The sequence below is a fragment of the Rosa rugosa genome, chromosome 7, assembly GCF_958449725.1.
Source record: "Rosa rugosa chromosome 7, drRosRugo1.1, whole genome shotgun sequence".
Classification (NCBI taxonomy): Eukaryota; Viridiplantae; Streptophyta; class Magnoliopsida; order Rosales; family Rosaceae; genus Rosa; species Rosa rugosa.
This window is the reverse complement of record NC_084826.1, coordinates 36,431,469-36,449,962: the sequence shown is the minus strand read 5'-3', so window position 1 is coordinate 36,449,962 and position 18,494 is coordinate 36,431,469. Positions and strand designations below refer to the sequence as shown.

At 37.1% G+C, this 18,494-nt stretch overlaps 2 protein-coding genes and 1 long non-coding RNA gene across 3 annotated transcripts; 1 reads left to right on the top strand and 2 right to left on the bottom strand.

Annotated features, from left to right (window-relative positions):
- Nucleotides 1-1,382: 1,382 nt before the first annotated feature.
- LOC133720624 (uncharacterized) lies at nt 1,383-2,197 on the top strand. Its single transcript, XM_062147034.1, has 4 exons — nt 1,383-1,477; nt 1,567-1,636; nt 1,726-1,824; nt 1,938-2,197. The coding sequence occupies exons 1-4, from the start codon at nt 1,422-1,424 to the stop codon at nt 2,031-2,033; spliced, it is 321 nt and encodes a 106-aa protein (XP_062003018.1). The 5' UTR covers nt 1,383-1,421; the 3' UTR covers nt 2,034-2,197.
- Nucleotides 2,198-14,098: 11,901 nt separating this feature from the next.
- On the bottom strand, nt 14,099-16,198 carry LOC133723379 (RNA-binding protein 1-like). Its single transcript, XM_062150207.1, is given in 5 exon segments — nt 14,099-15,053; nt 15,327-15,408; nt 15,673-15,734; nt 15,900-15,957; nt 15,959-16,198. Coding segments are annotated over 5 exon segments (552 nt in total). The 5' UTR covers nt 16,193-16,198; the 3' UTR covers nt 14,099-14,937.
- A 117-nt stretch (nt 16,199-16,315) lies between these two features.
- Nucleotides 16,316-17,774, bottom strand: LOC133723380 (uncharacterized). The gene is made up of 4 exons (XR_009852963.1): nt 17,162-17,774; nt 16,843-16,920; nt 16,534-16,655; nt 16,316-16,432 (listed from the first exon to the last, which is right to left on the bottom strand). It is a non-coding gene; the product is annotated as an uncharacterized LOC133723380 (long non-coding RNA).
- Between the last annotated feature and the right edge of the window lie 720 nt (nt 17,775-18,494).

Genomic DNA, 18,494 nt, shown 5'->3' with positions numbered 1-18,494 from the left:
ACCCTAATCGAACCCAGATCGAAGAACCTCATACTCCGTCTATTCCCCATCTCTCTTCGACAGACGAAGAAATCCTCATTCCACATCTGAGTCTTTGTTTCAAACCTAAATCGCGAAATCATCCAAACCTCATTGCAAATTTCATGGGTCTCAATCAGTAGCTCTTTATCTATGCTGGTAAGCCCTTAGATTCACTGTTCAGCTATTTAGGGTTTTTGTTGGATTGGGGATTTACGGGCTTGAAAATGAAATTTCCTTTCAATCTTGAATTTTTTTTTTTCTGGGTTTTAATCGAATTGGGGATGCGAGGTTATAAGTGTTAGGGTTTTTGTTGAAGTTGAATGACAAATAGCATAATGTTGTTGTTTCAGTACTGGCCTGGGTTAACTGGAAAACATTTGCCAATCTGAATTGACAGTCGTTGAATTCCGAAGGTAAAGCTCTGCTCTTTTTCTTCACTACTCCTTCACTTTCTCCAATTAAAGTTATAGAATTTGGTCTCTTTCTTGACAACATTTAACTGTAACCAAACCTGGAATTGTGATTGTATGTGGGCATTGACCCAATTATAGTTTGGGTTCCATGTGGGCAGTTGTTGTTTACTGTGTTATGTCATTATCGAAATATGCTTTACATTTCTATTTGTCATCTTGGCTCTTACATTGGCTCTTATGTTTGATGTTCGGCTATTCCCTATTGAAGTTTTGAAAAGTCAACTATGGGTTTGTGTATTTTGTATGAACTGTAAGTATTGGATTGTCATAATCATGTGAACTGCAAGTATTTTGTCTCAAAATCTGATGGTAGCCATTTCCATGTGGACGTGTAAATTAGGGACCTTGTGGTTATGGTTTTTCACCTTTGCTATTGATCTGATGCTGAATACATAATGAAACTCTTAACACGTCAAACAAATTGACACTGTCTTATGATTTGCAGAGTTGAAAAATCGGTGACATCATGAATTAAGCAAGTCTGGAAGTGGTGGAAACAAGTTGTGGTGTTTGAGTTGGCTTTGACTTAAATCAATTTTTGGTGAGTTCCATGATCATTACAAGTTTTTTTTTTTTTTTTTTCATTTTTCCTGTGCTGGACTACAAATGAGCAATGTCGAATTATTACATGGCTGGTATTAAGTATGAATTGTATGATGATGTAAAACTAGAAAGATTTGTACTATGTTAAATGCCCCTGTTATCGTATCGCTTGATGAAGTGCTAAATGTACATGAAGTAGCTAATTGCTTTATTGTATTGCTTGATTTCAGATGTGCATAAATGTACATGTTTGTGTGCACTAGCTAGTTTATGTAGCATGATCCTAGCTAGGTCTAATGTTAATATTGTAATTGATACATTTGTTAATATAGTGGTCATTGGACGTTGTCTGCTGTGAATCCAGCTGAAGAAACCATTCACTTCATGGATCCGTTAAAGAGGCGACTCATCGCTGGTGAATGGAAAACAATTCTGGACAAGTGAGTTAACTGATTTTTCACTGTATAAGTCGATAACTAGGAGTTGTTTGTGCATTATATATGCTGATGGTCTGCTATTGATTTGCAAGCTCCATTAAAATCTACAATGCACACAAGAATAAGAAAGGGAGGAAAACCATTCAATGGAAAAATCTTGCTGTGAGTTAATTGCCTTTTTTGGGTCTTATCACCTAAGGTTTTATACTCTTAAGTGCTTCTGATATGGTATGGTGTATTTTTTTTTTCAGGGCATTCCGGAGCAGAAAGATAGTAAGACTTGTGGGTATTGGATCATGCGCTACATGAAGGAGATAGTGGAAGATAAGAATTTGGAGTTTGCAGCTAAAGTATGTGTTTTTGATACCATAACAGATTGTATTTCATGGTTTCAGTATGACTTTTTCATCATTGGGATATATGATAGTGATTTGATTTGGGTCTTGGTTTTTGTTTTTTGCAGTGGGAAAGAAGGACAAATCTTATTTACACAGAAAAGGACATTGATCAAGTTCGGGCAGAATGGGCGAAGCATGTTATCATGTTTCCAGATATGTAGTGTGCGTGCTAGGAGGTTTGTCGTACATGAATAGTTAGGGTCTGTTTTTGTGCATATTGACATCAGCATGCCTATATAGCTAGATATTGGAGGGTTTTTGCCTAACAAAATGATCGGCTTTTGCTATTATCGATCATTTTAACCTTAGCAGCTGATTAGTCACTTTTAGCCTCCATGGATTTTAATCTGTTGATTATTTTCAACAGTTGATGTACATTGGTGGAATATGGAAATGGTAGTACATGATTTGCAGTGGATATGTTAGTGATTTCCAGATATTTGATGAATATATGGTACCATTTTCTAAATGAATGGTATTGGTATATATTGTGGTTTATGTATATTTCCAGGTTCTGGTATGGCACATTGAAGCCAAATTCTGTGGTTTTAAACCAAATCACACAATATAAAAATGTTGAACAATTGAACATCCAACAACAGAATTCAAGCAAAATACTGTTGTCTGAAACAAGAAGATTCAACAGACAAAAATAAATTTCTATAGTCTTAGTCTCATTCCCACGACAGAATATTGTGATGTATGATACTTTCTCACAACAGACGTAACAATGAAACATCAACTATCTCCATATTCAGACGACATATAAATGTCTTTTTAAACAATATCAAACAATAGAATGTTATCAATGATTGTGGTTTGAAAGAAGTACACACATCAGAAATAACAAAGAGATTTCAAGCATCCACACAATCAGAGGACAATTAAAAGTCCTTTTAGAATAAGAGACACAATAGATAAATGAAAGAAAATGTTGTGTCAATGAAGTTCACACAACATATTTTGAAAATAAACTTCTAAATTCTACACATTCAGTCGACACTTTATTGTTGTCTCATATTTTTTAATACAATAGAAAATTATTAAAGTCTGTTGCTAAAGTTAAACAACAACAACATTTGACTGTCATCTGATATCATATTTAACCACATATACTACCCGTTTGTGCATATCTGAGCAACATTCAGACGACAGATATATTTTTGGTGACTGTCGTCTGAGTCACCTTCTGACGTCGGGCATTGACTGTCGTCTGAACACCAATCAGATATCAGCTTAATAGACGACAGATTTTCTTCATATCAGACGACAGTCAAAGTCTGTCGTCTGATGAGGTTATTGGCATAGTGCACATACGGTTTCCACTTAGTAATGATTCACATTTGATTTAAGTCCGAAACCCCTGTTTTGAACTAAAATCCCCAATGTGGCTCCAATCGAGGCGAAACCACATCCAAGACCTCCCAAGGTCTCCGGAACACTTCCACGATCGATATGTCCAAACCACAAGTCGATCGGATACTCAAATCCTCACGGATCGAATAAATTCACCGATATGAAACGGTAAAAATCATAACAAATCCATTCGAACTCCAAAATTTGCATATTATATATCGAAATGCTCGTATCGACGAGTAGAAGACATATAATACCAAAAACAGTCCCAAACATGGCCGGAACGCCGCCACAGACGGAGGCGCACCGCCGCCGGCCAAAACTCATTATTTCACAAAACTCCCAACAACAAAAAGCTTCATCTAAGCATGCTTGTGGATTTTCATAACTAGCTCGAAGTCAGAAAACAAGCATAAGGGATCGAAAACTACATCACAAGCTTTGGATTTTTGATCAAACTGAGTTGAACCGATTTCCACGTAAATCGATCGAAACAAAGACTATAGATCGATCAAGGAGGCTGTTCTGAGCTCACAAAAAGAAACTTGAAGCCGTGCAATCGCCGGAGCTGTGTTTTCCGGTCGGGTCAGAAAACGCCAAGCTGCACCGCCTAGCTGCGCCGTACACGGTGGCTATCGCCGCTAGAGGACACCACAGGGAGGAGCGCACGGAGGAGGCGAACCAGCTGTCCAAAATTCACGGCCGGGTCGGATCGCTGGGTTCGGGTCGGGTCAGACGGAAAGTTTTGTTTCTGAAGGAGTCGACCGAGAGAGAAAAGAGAGAGAAAACTGATATACAGAAATGGAAATGGAATTATGGAAATAATTCTGATTTTTTTTTTCTATTTATACTAAAACGGAAACTTCTTCCGCTAGCCATAACTTTCTCATACGAACTCTGATTGATGCGTTTCGCATGTCCACGAACTCGTATCGACGCGCTCTACAACTTTCTTGAAGGAAGTTTTCCGATAATCCCAACGTATAAAAGGTCAAACTTAACACGACCCCCTAAACTGTGAAATTCAAATAATTACACGTACGAAAACCATTACACTTCACAAACAACCTATGAATAAAGCACAATAACAATTATTCGTACAACTGGTCCATTAATAATTACTAAAATTAAATTCCAGGTCATCACAGATGACCTGGATTTTTGTTATTTAATTTTGGTAATTAATAATGGACCAGTTGTACAAATAATCGTTATTGTGCTTTATTCGTATGTCATGTGTGAAGTGGAATTGTTACGGACAACTATTTATTCGAAAATCGTGGATTTAGGGGGGGGGGTTCAAGGTTGACTTTTTATACGTTGGGATTCTCTGAAAACTTCCTTCATGAAAGTTGTAGAGCACGTCGATACGAGTTCGTTGACATGGGAAACGGGTCAATCGGAGTTCGTATGAGAAAGTTATGGCTTTCGGAAAAAGTTTCCATTTTAGTATAAATAGGGAATTTCCGAAAATTCTTTCATAATTCCCATTTACCATTTCTGGAAATCCTTCTCTCTCTCTCTCTTCTCTCTTGATTGATACCTTCAGTATCGAAGAAAACCGACTGACTCGACCCGGCTTTTCCGGCAAGCTCCGGCGATCTCTGACAGTGAAACTTTCCAGATCGGCTCGTCTCCGCCGTGCGCTCCTCCCTCTGGTATCCTCTAGCAGCGATTCTCACCCACGACGGCGCTGGAAGACGGCGAAAAATTGTGTATTCGGACCCGATCGGTTCTTCGATCTCCGACGTCGACGAAGCTTCAAACCAGGCTTGGGGAGCTTGCAGCAGCCTCCTTGGTCGATCTGTGGTGGTTTTTTGGATCGATTCACGTGAAACTTGGTTCAACTCGGATTGAACAGTAATTCACGGCTTGCGAGGTAGTTTTCGACCACTTAGTTTCTGACTTCGTGCTAGTTATGAAAATTGATAAGCATGCTGAGATGAACATCTTTGTTGTTGGGAGTTTTGTGAAATATTGAGTTTTGGCCGGGGGCGGTGCGCCACCTCCTGTGGTGGCGTTTCGGCCATGTAAGGGACTGTTTCTGGTATTATATATCTTCTATTCGTCGATACGAGCGTTTCGATATATAATACGCAATTTTTGGAGTTCGTATGAATTTGTTATGATTTTTACAGTTTCATACCGGTCGATTTATTTGATCCGTGAGGATTCGAGCGTCCGATCGACTTGTGGTTTGGACACATCGATCGTGGAAGTATTCCGGAGACTTTGGGAGGTCTCGGAAGTGGTTTCACCTCAATTGGCGTTACTTTGAGATTTTAGTTCAATTTGGGGATTCGAACTTTATTTAATTGTGATTCGTTGGCTGAATCAAGGCTGTACTTCCTTTGGTGCTTGATAGAGAGCATTCTATAAGCAGTCTAGTGGTGTGAAGACACAGTGGGAGTTTCGAGGTGAGTAATCTCACAAGGTTCATTTACGAACGGAATACCCTTATCGTTTTGAGAGTTATTTATAAACTGCAAACTCATGTGATTACGTGTTTTTAGGGAACAAGGTGTGAGTTGCTTCCTTATTAACGGTTTTTAAGGGGACAATGTGCAAGTTGTTTTCCTTATTAACGATTGATAGAAATTAAGGTGTGAGTTGCTTTCTATGTTATGATTGATAGAAATCAAGGTCTGAGTTGCTTTCTATGTTACGCTTTGATAGAAACCAAGGAGTGAGTTGCTTTCTATGTTGCGTGCTTTTAAGGAATCAAAGTGTGAGTTGTTTTCCTTATTTCTTGTGTGAGTTATGTTGATTGTTTTGAGTTACTCATACGAGCTTTCACAAGCTTACCGGATTTGTTGTGTGACAACCCGGTGCACTATTTAACGGTGTAGGGATTAATCCTGCAGGTCAGGATAATCGTTGCTGAAGCTGGGGTAGCATACTTGCAGCTTAACGGTAGGAAGCCAATTTTGTGACTTTACCGTTATCTGGACTTCCGTTGTAGTAAGCTCTGAGGAGCATTTACGTTTTATTTTGTTGACAATTTAATTCGTAAGCTTATGTAATATATGACTCTACGGAGCGGGTCAATATTGACATAGTGGGTTCAGGGCATCAATATGTATGTAGTTTAAAGGGAAAAACGTTTCCGGCAAAATAGCCAAATTACCCCCTGACTTTTCTCATGGCTGCCGATTTACCCCTTTACATTTCAATTTTGATTTTCTACACCCTCACATTTCTAATTGTTGCCGATTTACACCGTATCGTTATTTTTTAGACTTTCCATCCAATTTTCCGTTAATTTGGTTAGCATGTGAGGGGCTTTTTTGTCTTTTATTTTCGACTATCACCCCAAAAAAAAATAAATTAAACAAACCAACACATCGTCAAAGAAAAAAAAAAAAAAACATTCAAAACTGTTCTTCGTTAAAAAAGGAAAAAAAAAAAAAAAAACTTGTCCTTTGTCGCTTCTTCCTTGTCCATCTCTTCTTCTTCTTCACTCCCTTTATTTCAAGATTGGTCGTTAGCTTGCAACTGATCGCTTAATTAATATTTGCTAGTCACATTATTTAGGTTTCTATTTTTCTTTTTCTTTGAAGGCCGGACTGGTCATTAATATTTCAAACATTCATATGAGAATTTGATCTTCCATGTTTCCAGTTGGAGGGGTTTGTATTGTGTATAAGATTGAGAAGCCATCGAACAAACTAAAATATTTATATGTATGGAATATGAAAATTAAAATTGTAGCAAGCATGTGAAGGTCATCTTGATTGATTCAAGTTGGGATTGTGTTATATTGATCTCGATAAAAGGAACATAGAGGAAGAGGTCATGCTGAGAAGAAGATAATTGCGAGATAGATAGAGAAGAAGATGAGAAGCTGAGGGAAAAAAAAAAAGTTGTGGGAGATGAATAGCAGTATTTTATTTTTTATTTTTTGGGTGACAATTGTAGAGATGAAAAGGCCCCTCACATGCTAACCAAATTAACGGAGAAATTGGATGGAAAATCTAAAATTTAACTATAGGGTGTAAATTGGCAACATTTAGAAAAGTGAGGATGTAAATAATCAAAATTGAAATGTCAGGGGGTAAATCGGCAGTCATGAGAAAAGTTAGGGGGTAATTTGACTATTTTGCCAAAGTTTCCAGGTATTTGGTATTGATATCTGAACGATCACGCATGTATAATTATGGGATTGTATATCGATTTTTAATTGTTTTAAAAATCAGGGGCGTGACATTTATGTACTTTGATGTTATATTGAATGATTTATAATTTCTTTATGATGAATGCTTAATCACTATTTGAATTGATGCTTTATGTTTAAGTTCTTTGATTGATCACCTTAGGGCTTTGCATATAGTAATTGGAAGACAAATTTGAAGCAGAGATGCAATATAATTTGATTAGCTTCTTGTTATTAAGTGTGGTAAATTACATTATTACTTGAGAAAAACTAATGGTTTGCTTGATTCCCTTGTTTTCTAAAGCGTAATGAGTCTTGCATGTTAAATTTATACCTGAGAAGGATAAACTGCATAGTTAGGATGTAAGATCTTTACCCGAGAGGAAGAGCATCATACACTTAAGGAAAACTATGGTCTAGAGTACTTGAGAAGGATTTAGATACCGGAATTATCATCTAGAGAAACAAAAGAATCTGTTAATTACATTTAAACATAAATAGGATTGTTAGTGGTTGATACTGAAACCCTAGGTTTTATCATTATTTGTTTGTTTGTTTCTTTTTTTCTTTAATTTTCACATTATTTGTTTAGTCAAAAACCTTAAAACCATATTTTCTTTAGTTTGATTGTTTATGTGTTTTTGTGTTTGGATTAATTAGATTAGGATTTAAATTGATTATCAATCCTCAGTTGAAACGACCTTATACTTGCACACTATACTAACGACGATTTGTGCGCTTGCGAATTTTAATTAAAATTTTACAACAGTTGTTCCGGCCAAGGGAGAAGGATCCTTTGCTGTCACCCCAAAGCCACGAAAGGACTGGACAGGTGAAGAAGTATGTGATCTTCAAGCTGACTTCAAAGCTAAGAATAGCATATTCACAGCTTTGTTTGAAAGAGAGAAACTAAGGATCAATCATTGTGAAAACGCCAAGCAGGCTTGGGACCTTCTACAAACTACATATGAAGGCAACAAAAAGGTACGTGCACAAAAACTGCAAAACTTGATCAATGAGTTTGAAACTATGGCAGATGAGGAGACAGTAGATGATTTCCATGGTAGAATTTTGAAAATTGCGGTCAATGTCGGAGTTTAGGCACACCATTTGAGGAAGATAAACTTGTTACGAAAATACTAAGGGCCTTGCCAGAAAAATTTCACTCTAAGGTCACTAGTATTGAGGATTCCTTTGACATTGATGACCATCCTCTAGATGAACTTATCGGGAATCTAAAGACCTATGAGATGAGGCTGAAACCTGAAAAGAAAGTGAAATGTGTTGTGTTTAAGGCTATGAAAGTAGCTGAAGAAGAAGAAGAACCTCTTGATCTTGCTCTCTTAATGAAAGAGTTCAGGAAATTTCTTAAGAACAAGAGTTCAAATAGAAATCTCAACGATTCCAGGAGAAATTCTTACCATATTAGTAATAATGATAACAATGCTAGGAATGGAAAAGGAAATAACAAGATGAATAATCCCGGAAAAACCAAATGTTATGAATGTGGTGGCTATGGCCATATTTCTACTGACTGTGGTAACAGGAAACATGGAAATAGCAGCAACAAATCACTTCTGTCAACATGGAATGATGATGAGTCTCAGGAAGTTGAAAATGTGGCATTTGTTTCATCTCTTCTAACTGAGTCTGACAGTGATGATGCTTTTTCAGATGAGGAAACTGATATCCGCTGCAAACAACTCTATAAGGTGTCAAAAGCCACATTGCTCAAAAACATGGAATTGGAACAGGAGATTGAGGCCTTGAGGGTTGAGAAGGAGAAGAGTGAGCTCATACTTAAAACTTCACAAGCCATGTGGAAACAGGAGAGAAGCAAGTTCACTGATGAACTAATTACAAAGTAACCAAGGCTCCCTGACTTGGAAGACTGAGCAGACAGAGCTTCTCAACAAGATCAAAATGTTGGAACTTAAGGCAAGGGGACAACAAACTTTGAATCTAGATTTATTAACTAAAAATGATTCCTTACAGGGTGAGCTGAAGTCCACTCAAGAAAAATTTGCCAAGTTTGAGATCAGCTCGGGAGCAGTGTCCAAATTGTTTGGGTTAGGAAAAGCTCCTCATGATACCTTTGTCTTAGGCTACTCTGGGGAGAGTTCCAAGAGCACAAAATTTGTGAGAATCAAAACCAATTGCAAAGAAGGGTGAATCAGTCATAGCTATGTTCAAAGAAGTCGACTCTGTACTGAAGGACAAGATGGATGAACAGCCAAAACGTGCTCAACAGGTAATGGTTGACCAAGGAACTGCAACTGGTCAAAACAGGTATTTGAATTCTAAAATCTTTGTTCCTATTTACCATCACTGTGGTAAGTTAGAACATATTAGACCTAAATGTAATGAGAGAGTTTTAAAAGCACAACCTGCTCAAGAAAAGTGTACTGTGGAATCTCTACAGAGTGAACTTAAAGAACAGAAGGAACTCATCATTAAATTAATTGAACTATTTTCAAAGAATAATCTGCCCACTGATAAAAGAAAATTAATCTGGACTAAAAAGGACACTAATAAGTGTGTTTTAGCTCGTTCTGATGTTATTGATGCTACCTGTCTCTTGTCGTGTGTAAGTATATATAAAGCTTCATCTCACATTGAAGCCACTTGCCTGGTAGCACTCACAGCGTTGGCAGACAAACGTCGAGACTTCTGGTACGTTGACAGTGGCTGTTCCAAACATATGATTGGAGACAAAGCTTGGTTTTCTTCGTTCGAGAATGAATGCACAACTGGTTCGGGAACTTTTGGACTTTTGGTGATGGAAGGAAAGCAAGTATCCTTGCACGAGGCACTGTGAATACTCCAGGTATACCTAATCTCAAGAATGTGCTATATGTGGAAGGTTTAACCGCAAATTTGATTAGTGTCAGCCATTTGGCTGATGACTATGGGATGTGTGGTTTAATAAACAAAGGTGCTTGGTGCTGAATCACAAAGGAGAAGGTATAATTGGAGAAAAGAGATCTTTTGACAATTGTTATCATATTCAAGCTGATAAATCTGTTAGCATGCAGTCATGTCTATCAGTAAGCTCCACAGAAGAGATTTTTGAACTATGGCACAGGAGACTAGGCCATGTGAACTATCAAGACTTATTAAAATTGTCCTCTAAGCAGTGTGTTAGATGCTTGCCTGTTTTAAATGGCAAGACTGACAAGATTTGTGGTGACTACAAAATCGGAAAGTTTGCCAAGGCACCTCATAAGGTGGTGAACTCTGCTACAACCACACTATTCTTGGAACTGCTTCATATGGATCTCATGGGACCAGCTCAATCGGAGAGTATTGGAGGTAAGAGTTATATGTTAGTAGTAGTGGATAATTTCTCTAGATTTACTTGGGTCAACTTCTTAAAAGATAAGACTGAAGCTTTTGAATCTTTTAAGAACTTGAGTCAAACGATGTTAGTTGAAAAGCAGTCTTCTAATACTGGTAAGATCAGATAATGGTACTGAATTTAAAAATACTGCCTTCGTTAACTATTTTAATGAGCTTGGTGTGTCACATGAGTTCTCGGCCCCAATCACTCCTTGATGCGCTCAAAGCAAGCGCATAATTTAACCCTGAAATATCGTTAGTAGTATAAGTAAGTAGGGATCGTTCTATTCCGGGGATTGAGGGTACACCTGTCATTGTCAAACAATTAAACAATTAAAATTAAAACAAAGTACAATATTTACACATATGCACATTATTTACGAATTAAAAGGGGGTTTTTGATTTTGGTTTTTCTGAAAATAAAACTAAGTTAATAAAACAATTAAAATGCAAAAACATAAAATTATAAATGGAATGCAAGAACAAAGATCAAAATCGAAACATATGATTAAAATTAATTCAAGTTCATCATTGTTCATCATAGTCATGCAAGAGGAATTGATCATGTGAAACGTTCAAAGCAAACAATTTCCCATATTTTACTTTCAACGCTAATTAATCTAAGCGAAAGCACATAGACTAATCCTATCAAACATGCATTCAAGCCCTAGAAAGCTAGTCAATCATACATGTCTAACGCATTAAGCATCTAGAAAGGCTATCAATTCAAATGTGCAACTTAGTATGAAAAAGTCCACCTAATTGCAATCTTCTTTGATTAAATGGGTAAAGCTATGGTATGTTAACATTTCTCATACATCAACTATTTTTACCACTTTAAGGACTCATGTTACCACTTTGAGGACTAATATTACTATTTTGAGGACTCATACAGTAAACTAAGAAAATTTACCACTTTAAGGACTCATGTTACCACTTTAAGGACTAATATTACTATTTTGAGGACTCATGTGGTAACTAAGAAAATTTACCACTTTAAGGACTCATGTTACCGCTTTGAGGACTAATATTACTATTTTGAGGACTCATTTTACAACTTTTAAGGCAATTGTATGCATGTCATACGTTAACACATTGTAGAATTTTCCTGATTAAATTCGGTTTTTGTACAAAACCTTTACTACTTATTGATTCAAGAACACAAAACCAAAAAGTTGATTCATGTTCTTAAATTCGTAGCACCAATTATATAAAAACCCTAGGTGTTTGCAACCACATAAGATTAAAATACAAAAGTTATCTATCATGCAAATTTAATCAAACACTCACACATAAGCAACCATAAATCGCAAAACATGAATCTGAAAATTAACAATTAATCATAGAATTTCAGAATTCGAAACTTGTTCAAACACATGTGTCAACTAGGGCATAACCAACGAAAATTACAAAGCAAAGGTTACAACACTACAAAAAAAAATTCAAATTGCCACGGCAATGTGCCGTCGCGGAAAGTGAAATTGCCGTCGCGAAAGATCAATGGCGACGGCAAGGCGACGGCAATTGCGCCGATGTCGTTGGGGGCGTCGCCATTGGTATTTGCGACGGCAAATGCACCGTCGCAAACTTATTAGCGACGGCAAGGGGTTGCCGTCGCAAGACTTTTGCGACTGAAAAATGCCGTCGCAAATATCTATGGCGACGCCACCGACCGCTACCAAAACTTTGCGACGGTAAAATTGCCGTCGCAAAATTTTATTTATGAATTAAAAAAAAATCTGGCATGCAAATATGCATTGCCAGATTTTTTTTTTTTTTTTTGGATAAAAGCTGTACAAAAAGGAATTAAACATATTGAAAAGGGAATGTTACATTTTGATTTTTCTCACAAATGTTACAAAAGCAATGAAGCTCTTATACAAGAGTTTACAAGATAATACAAGGTACTTTTCTTCCTCTACTTCAAGAAAAGCTTTGCTCCATCTTCCTCAAGATATGTGTCCATTTTCTATCTACATAGATAAGTGAAAAGTATTCAGATAAAGAAACATAAATCAAGTGAAGAGAGGGAGGATGAGCATGAGACTTGGGACTACACTTACTGATACTAAAGTTTAGGCAAATTGATATTGATATCCTCTGATTAATTACTTTATGAAAGCATAGATCCTAGTGCGGAGAAGTGTACATTTGAGTGAAATTTAGAGTGAAATTTGGAGAAGTGTACATTTGAGTGATTAATTACTTCATTAAAGCATATATCCTAGGTTGGCAAATTTACTGTCAACCAAATCAAACAATATCAGTGTGCACACTACACACCAATCCACATAAAAAAAAAAAAATTAAAGTGAAATTTAAACTACACATGAGTTTTTCATACCTGCAAATCTCCAAAAAATGTTGCTGAAAGCTCTGCCTCTCATCCTCCTTTCCCAACTGTGCACTTCAGAACTTATGCTCCAACTTCTCCTTTTCCTTGTAGTTCTGGACATACCTGCATAAATTCAAGATTCAATGAACATAGAGTTGCAAATTTAGAACTTGATAAACAATGAACAAGAATTGATAAACAATGAACAAGAATTACACAAAAGAAATAAGATACAAAACCAAAAAACCTTTACTTAGTTTCGTAGCTTTCAATCATTTCATTATAGTTTCAATTCATATATACTCTATGAAAGCATTTAGTTCCTACTGTCTTACGGTATTGATATGCCCTGTTTTACTTCTAAGCTTCATTGTCCTGTGCCCAGGAAGGATCCAAAAGATAAACCCTTAGAGGAATAGGCCACATAATCAACTCATCACAAACAACTGAGATCAAAAGATTGTGAATCATCAATAACTATCATTGTTATTCACCAATTGATGTCACACACAAAATAAAAATCAAAAGCTTACACCTTTTTCATTCCAACCTCCTCAAACCCGAATTCAAAACACATACCTTAATATCAAAACCATCAAACCAGTCTCACAAAAGCAAAGGATAGTCTTTCCCATTAAATTGTTTAAAAAAAGATTTCGGGAACAAATTAGTGCTCAGATTTTATGACTACCAACTAAAGCTGGGATATATCTGTTTACAATGATCCTATTGTACTAGATATAATCTCCAGCAAAGCAAATCAAATAGATAGAATAGCAAAGTAGCACAGAACCGTTACAGCAAAAACCAACAAAGTTTTAAATGACCACCAATTAGAGCCAAAACAAGAGTCCCTGTAACATAATCGAATGGAATCATGGCTGAGCATTCTGACTTTAAGCCTTTTTGAAACTGCAGCTAATGTTGACAAAGGATAATTTAATGGAAGCAAATCAGGTAAATTAGCAGCTTAACTCCACAACTTTGCTATCTATTACAACATGATCATTACCATTACAACCTTACAATTACTTATTGTTGCAGACTAACTTGCTCTTTATATTCCTATTTTACTGAGCCTACCTTATATATATGCTTGAGAAATCCAAAAGCATAAATTAAAAACTCAAAAGGTTAGTATGAAAGTCCAAGATTTGTTGCATATGAAGGTCCACAACTCCAGAAGCATATTAAATTCTGCAATCTAAAGATTTTAAACTCGTTTCTTCTTAAAAGAAACAAAATTGCCAACCTTAAACTCATCTATCTCTCTAAACATACTTTATATCTTAAGATAAGATGAAGACTGTATCAGAAAATTAAGTGTGAACAACAGCAAAGGTTTATTAGCAGTAAACAATGTGCTAAACTCATCTGGTTGTGTAATTGATTCCTCATGTCCTTATCTTTTCCCATCACTTTCTGAATCTTTTCCCATCAATTCCATGAAAAGCAAGAAAGAGTACAAATCCATTTAAACATAAGCACTAAACTACAGAACCCAATAAACATGACGGGGCAAAGTGATAATCAGTAAACTAGAATTGAGAACAGGTGAATCACAGCATCACTAGCTTAGTTATAAATTTCTGCTGCAGAAACCATAGTTTAGTCTTTGGTGTCTAAAAGGAAAACAAAGTTTATATCAAGAACAAAAGAAGATTGATGTTCTCACCAAGATAAGAGCTTTTAGTAGGTTCCCAATTCTCTAAGAATGCCTCGTTTTGCAGCTATACCTCAACCAAAGCAAGCTTTGGCTCAACTCTTTGAGTTTATGCCCTCCCTTTGTAGTTTACTACTAACCATTGTCAATCCCTTTGTATTGAAAAGATTTGCTCATCTCTGGACGAAGACAAGGGATTTCATACCGGTCATTTTTTCGTCAGTGTCGGATTCCAGTTTGTTTCTGATCGGAATAAGATGGTAGACGGAAAGGAAAATGTGCAAAGTGGATCCTCAATGGAAGGGAATCAGGTTTCTTGTCATCAAACTTGTAACCTGTGTACATCCACATTTCAGAGCTTGATAAGTGATATATTTTTCCTCAAATTGCTAGAAATTAATGAAAGCTTTATCAACTCATTTTTCCAAACAGGCTACAAAAAAGCTACATAGACAGTAAACATTTAAATATGAGATATTTTTTCTGAAGATACTTCAGACTAGAATGGAAAATAAAATACTGAACAGCATACTTATGCTTAGTAATGTAATCAAATGCAAATTTTTTTAGTCTAAGCAGAGAGATCACGAATATTGCATATATGATACCTTGTAGAGCTTCCATAGCCGTCAAAGCACACTTTGGATCCACAAACTCCACAAAGCATAAAACCATTGCCTTATCTCCACTCTGCTACCCAAACACAGGGAAACTATGATCAGAAGCAATTCAGAAGCAAGACACAAATGGCAACAAAAAACCATTTTCCCCAAGCAAAAAGTTTTTGCTAGTTGACACGGACAAAACCATAGCCTTATCTCAACTCTGCATCACTAAAAGGCAATGACAAGTGCAGTTGCTTTCCTCTATAAGTGATCGGTGGACTCTCAGTGTTAAACCTTTATGATGTCTATCAAAATTACTTGATAGAACTAGGCAAATGAGTGCACTTACGTGTCTAGGCTCCTTGTGAACTACTTTGATTTCTTTAAAGCCAATGAATGGACGAAATAGATCTTCATAATAAGTTAAGGTTTGAAATGACTGGAACAAAGGAATGAAATAGCAGGTTTCGGGGAGTCATTTCCACCGCAAAGTAAAAAACAGTTATCTTGGAAATGTTGCATACCTGAAACATTCACAGGCATGCAAAAATAGACACACGAAAAGCAAAAGGATACGGCCTACTTCTCTTCTGGTACAGTCAGTGAGAAGTTCATCCACAAACTAAATGTTAATTTGATTCCCCTTTCAGGACTAGGAGACCATCACCACTCCTCGAAGGCACAAACCTTTCTCTAAAGAAGTCAGTAGAAACACTTGAGCCAATGCCAGCTCCGACCTCATGTCTTTGGTTTAGTAAAGTCTGAGCTTGTAAAGGAGATGGAAAACCAGCCCCTGCTGTTACAGTAAGACCAGGTTCACCACGAACACTAATACTCACAGCATCTACACCATAAACCCCAGGCGTCATTGACCTCATATGCAAACAGACAGAACAACACAATTCTTTCATACATTACAATATACGCAGGCATGTATACAAAAATGTCACAAGACTCAAAGTAAATCACCGCAATATCTTGTCTCTGGCTTCAGTATCTTCCAAAGGATCATATAGGCTAGACCCTGCTGTCACCCCAACACCCGAATCAGAACGAACTCTACTACCCACACTATCATCTACACCATACGGCACAGACCCCAACGATTTCTGCAGTAGTCAAATAACACAATTCTTCACACATGCACACATTATACACATCCATAATCATAGACTTATATCAATCCATAAGTAGCAGTTAAACTTCTTACATCTCTAAGCAGAAAATCTGAAGAATAGCTTCTCAAATCAGTGGGGGCAAAAGTGTGATTTGATAGTAACGATGGTGCTTCGGATGATAAGTAACCAGGAAAATTGGACTTTGCTACACTACCTAGCAAAATATATACACTATCGATCAAATTCTAGACACAAATCGTTCATAAAAACCCTGTGCATTATACAGAAACGATTTCATGGAGTAATTCCATTAAAGAAAAAAAAATGCTAAGGCACTTCTAAATAGTAGTTAAGATATTGAAGACCTTAAATTGTAGATATTAAAAGCAGCAGGCTTCTACCTGTGTCCATATTGTAAAACAGGTTCAGCATCCTCATCAACTCTGCTTGTGCCCATAACATTATCAAAACCCAATTACCTGAAATCATGTCATAAATCTCAGAGATGAAACCCAGAAACAAAACCCCAAAAACTTGTCACCTCTACTGTTGCTAACCATTGGAAAACAAATAGAAAAAAAAAATTTAAAAAGATGTAATCTTCCTGAAACATGCATAACAATATTCAAAACCCAATTGACCCCGTACTCAAACTCATATCAATATCAGCAAAAGAGTAGCAAGGGAAAAAAAAAATCAGCAAAATTGGGAAAACCATACCTACAAATTCGCAACCCTTGCCTCTAAGATACTCAAACTTCCCTGCAAAAGCAATATAAGAAAAAAATGAATCAGAAAAGAAGTAAAGGTGGGAACGAAATCTCAAAAATAAGATGAAATCAAAACCCAGTTGACCCCGTATTCAGATGATGAGCAGAGAATTTCCATTTGATCCGTCTATCTATTCGTACAAACCAAACAAACACACACTATGTCTCTGTCTCTCTAGCTCTCAGTCGTTCTTCTTCTTAATCATCGACATCTCTAGATTGTAAATAGCCTTGGATAAAGTGGACTCAAGCTCGTCTTGAGGAACGACTGGTTGGTAGATCTCCTGATAAACTCGATGGAGTTGACCTAAATCGGGTCATTTAGTCGTCGGTTGTATTCTGCTGAATTTGGTAGATCTAGAGAGGAAAATAGCTCAAGGAGGTGATGGAAAGAGGAGGAGACGAGGAGGAGATCTGGGTAATCATCGGGGTATCAGATCGAGATGGAGTTATGGGCTCAAAGAACTGAAAGAAGAAAGAGGGCGGAGCAAAGTTAATCAGGATAACGCGACGGCAAGTTTTTTGCAGTCGCCAATTGTTATTACCTTGCGACGGCAAATTCTTGCCGAAGTAAACCGTAGGGGTTGGCGACCACAAGTGGCGACGGAAATTAATACAGTCGCATAACTTTTACACAATTGCGACGGTCAAGTTTTGCCGTCGCAAAAAAGTAGGCTTTAGCGACGGCAATTGCACGCCGACGCAAATTGGTGAAGCCAATTGAATTCTTTTTTGTAGTGCAAGGAGAATCGGATTACACCAAGAGATGGAGATGGGATGAATGGTCTCTTGAATTTCGAAAGCAATCTTCAAGGATGGTGATGGATGATGTGCACGGCTTGTCCTCTTCTTCCTTGGCCTTGCTTGAACTTCGTGGTTGCCCTAGAGGATGGAGAAGAACACGGCTAAGCTAGAGAGAGTTTTCTGATTTTTTTTTCTAAAGTTGTAATTGTGTGGGAAGAGGAACCCCTGACGTTGAGAAGAGGGGAGAATATATAGTGGACGCCTCCTTGCTTTCCAAGCCGTGTAAACCTCTTAATATCCCAAGGAATTAATCTGAAAATGCCACATAATTTCCTCCAATAATAGCTTGCCAAATAAGCCCTATGACATGGTTCAACCAATCACAAAACTCCATTTTAATTCCCTAATATTTGGGCCGAAATATATAAAGATATATTCTGATTTTGTAGTTCAATTTCGGCCAAACTTCCTTAGAGAATATAGGGAACGAACCTAGACTCCTTTTTGGCCGTTTCTTGGTCTCCACACTTTGGCTTTCC

What these genes read in the sequence shown, in the direction of transcription:
- LOC133720624 (XM_062147034.1), top strand. Translation starts at nt 1,422, where the DNA reads ATGGATCCGTTAAAGAGGCGACTCATCGCTGGTGAATGGAAAACAATT. An exon ending in TGGAAAACAATTCTGGACAA is followed by an intron (nt 1,478 to 1,566) that starts GTGAGTTAACTG and finishes TTGATTTGCAAG; the next exon opens with CTCCATTAAAATCTACAATG. An exon ending in TTCAATGGAAAAATCTTGCT is followed by an intron (nt 1,637 to 1,725) that starts GTGAGTTAATTG and finishes TTTTTTTTTCAG; the next exon opens with GGCATTCCGGAGCAGAAAGA.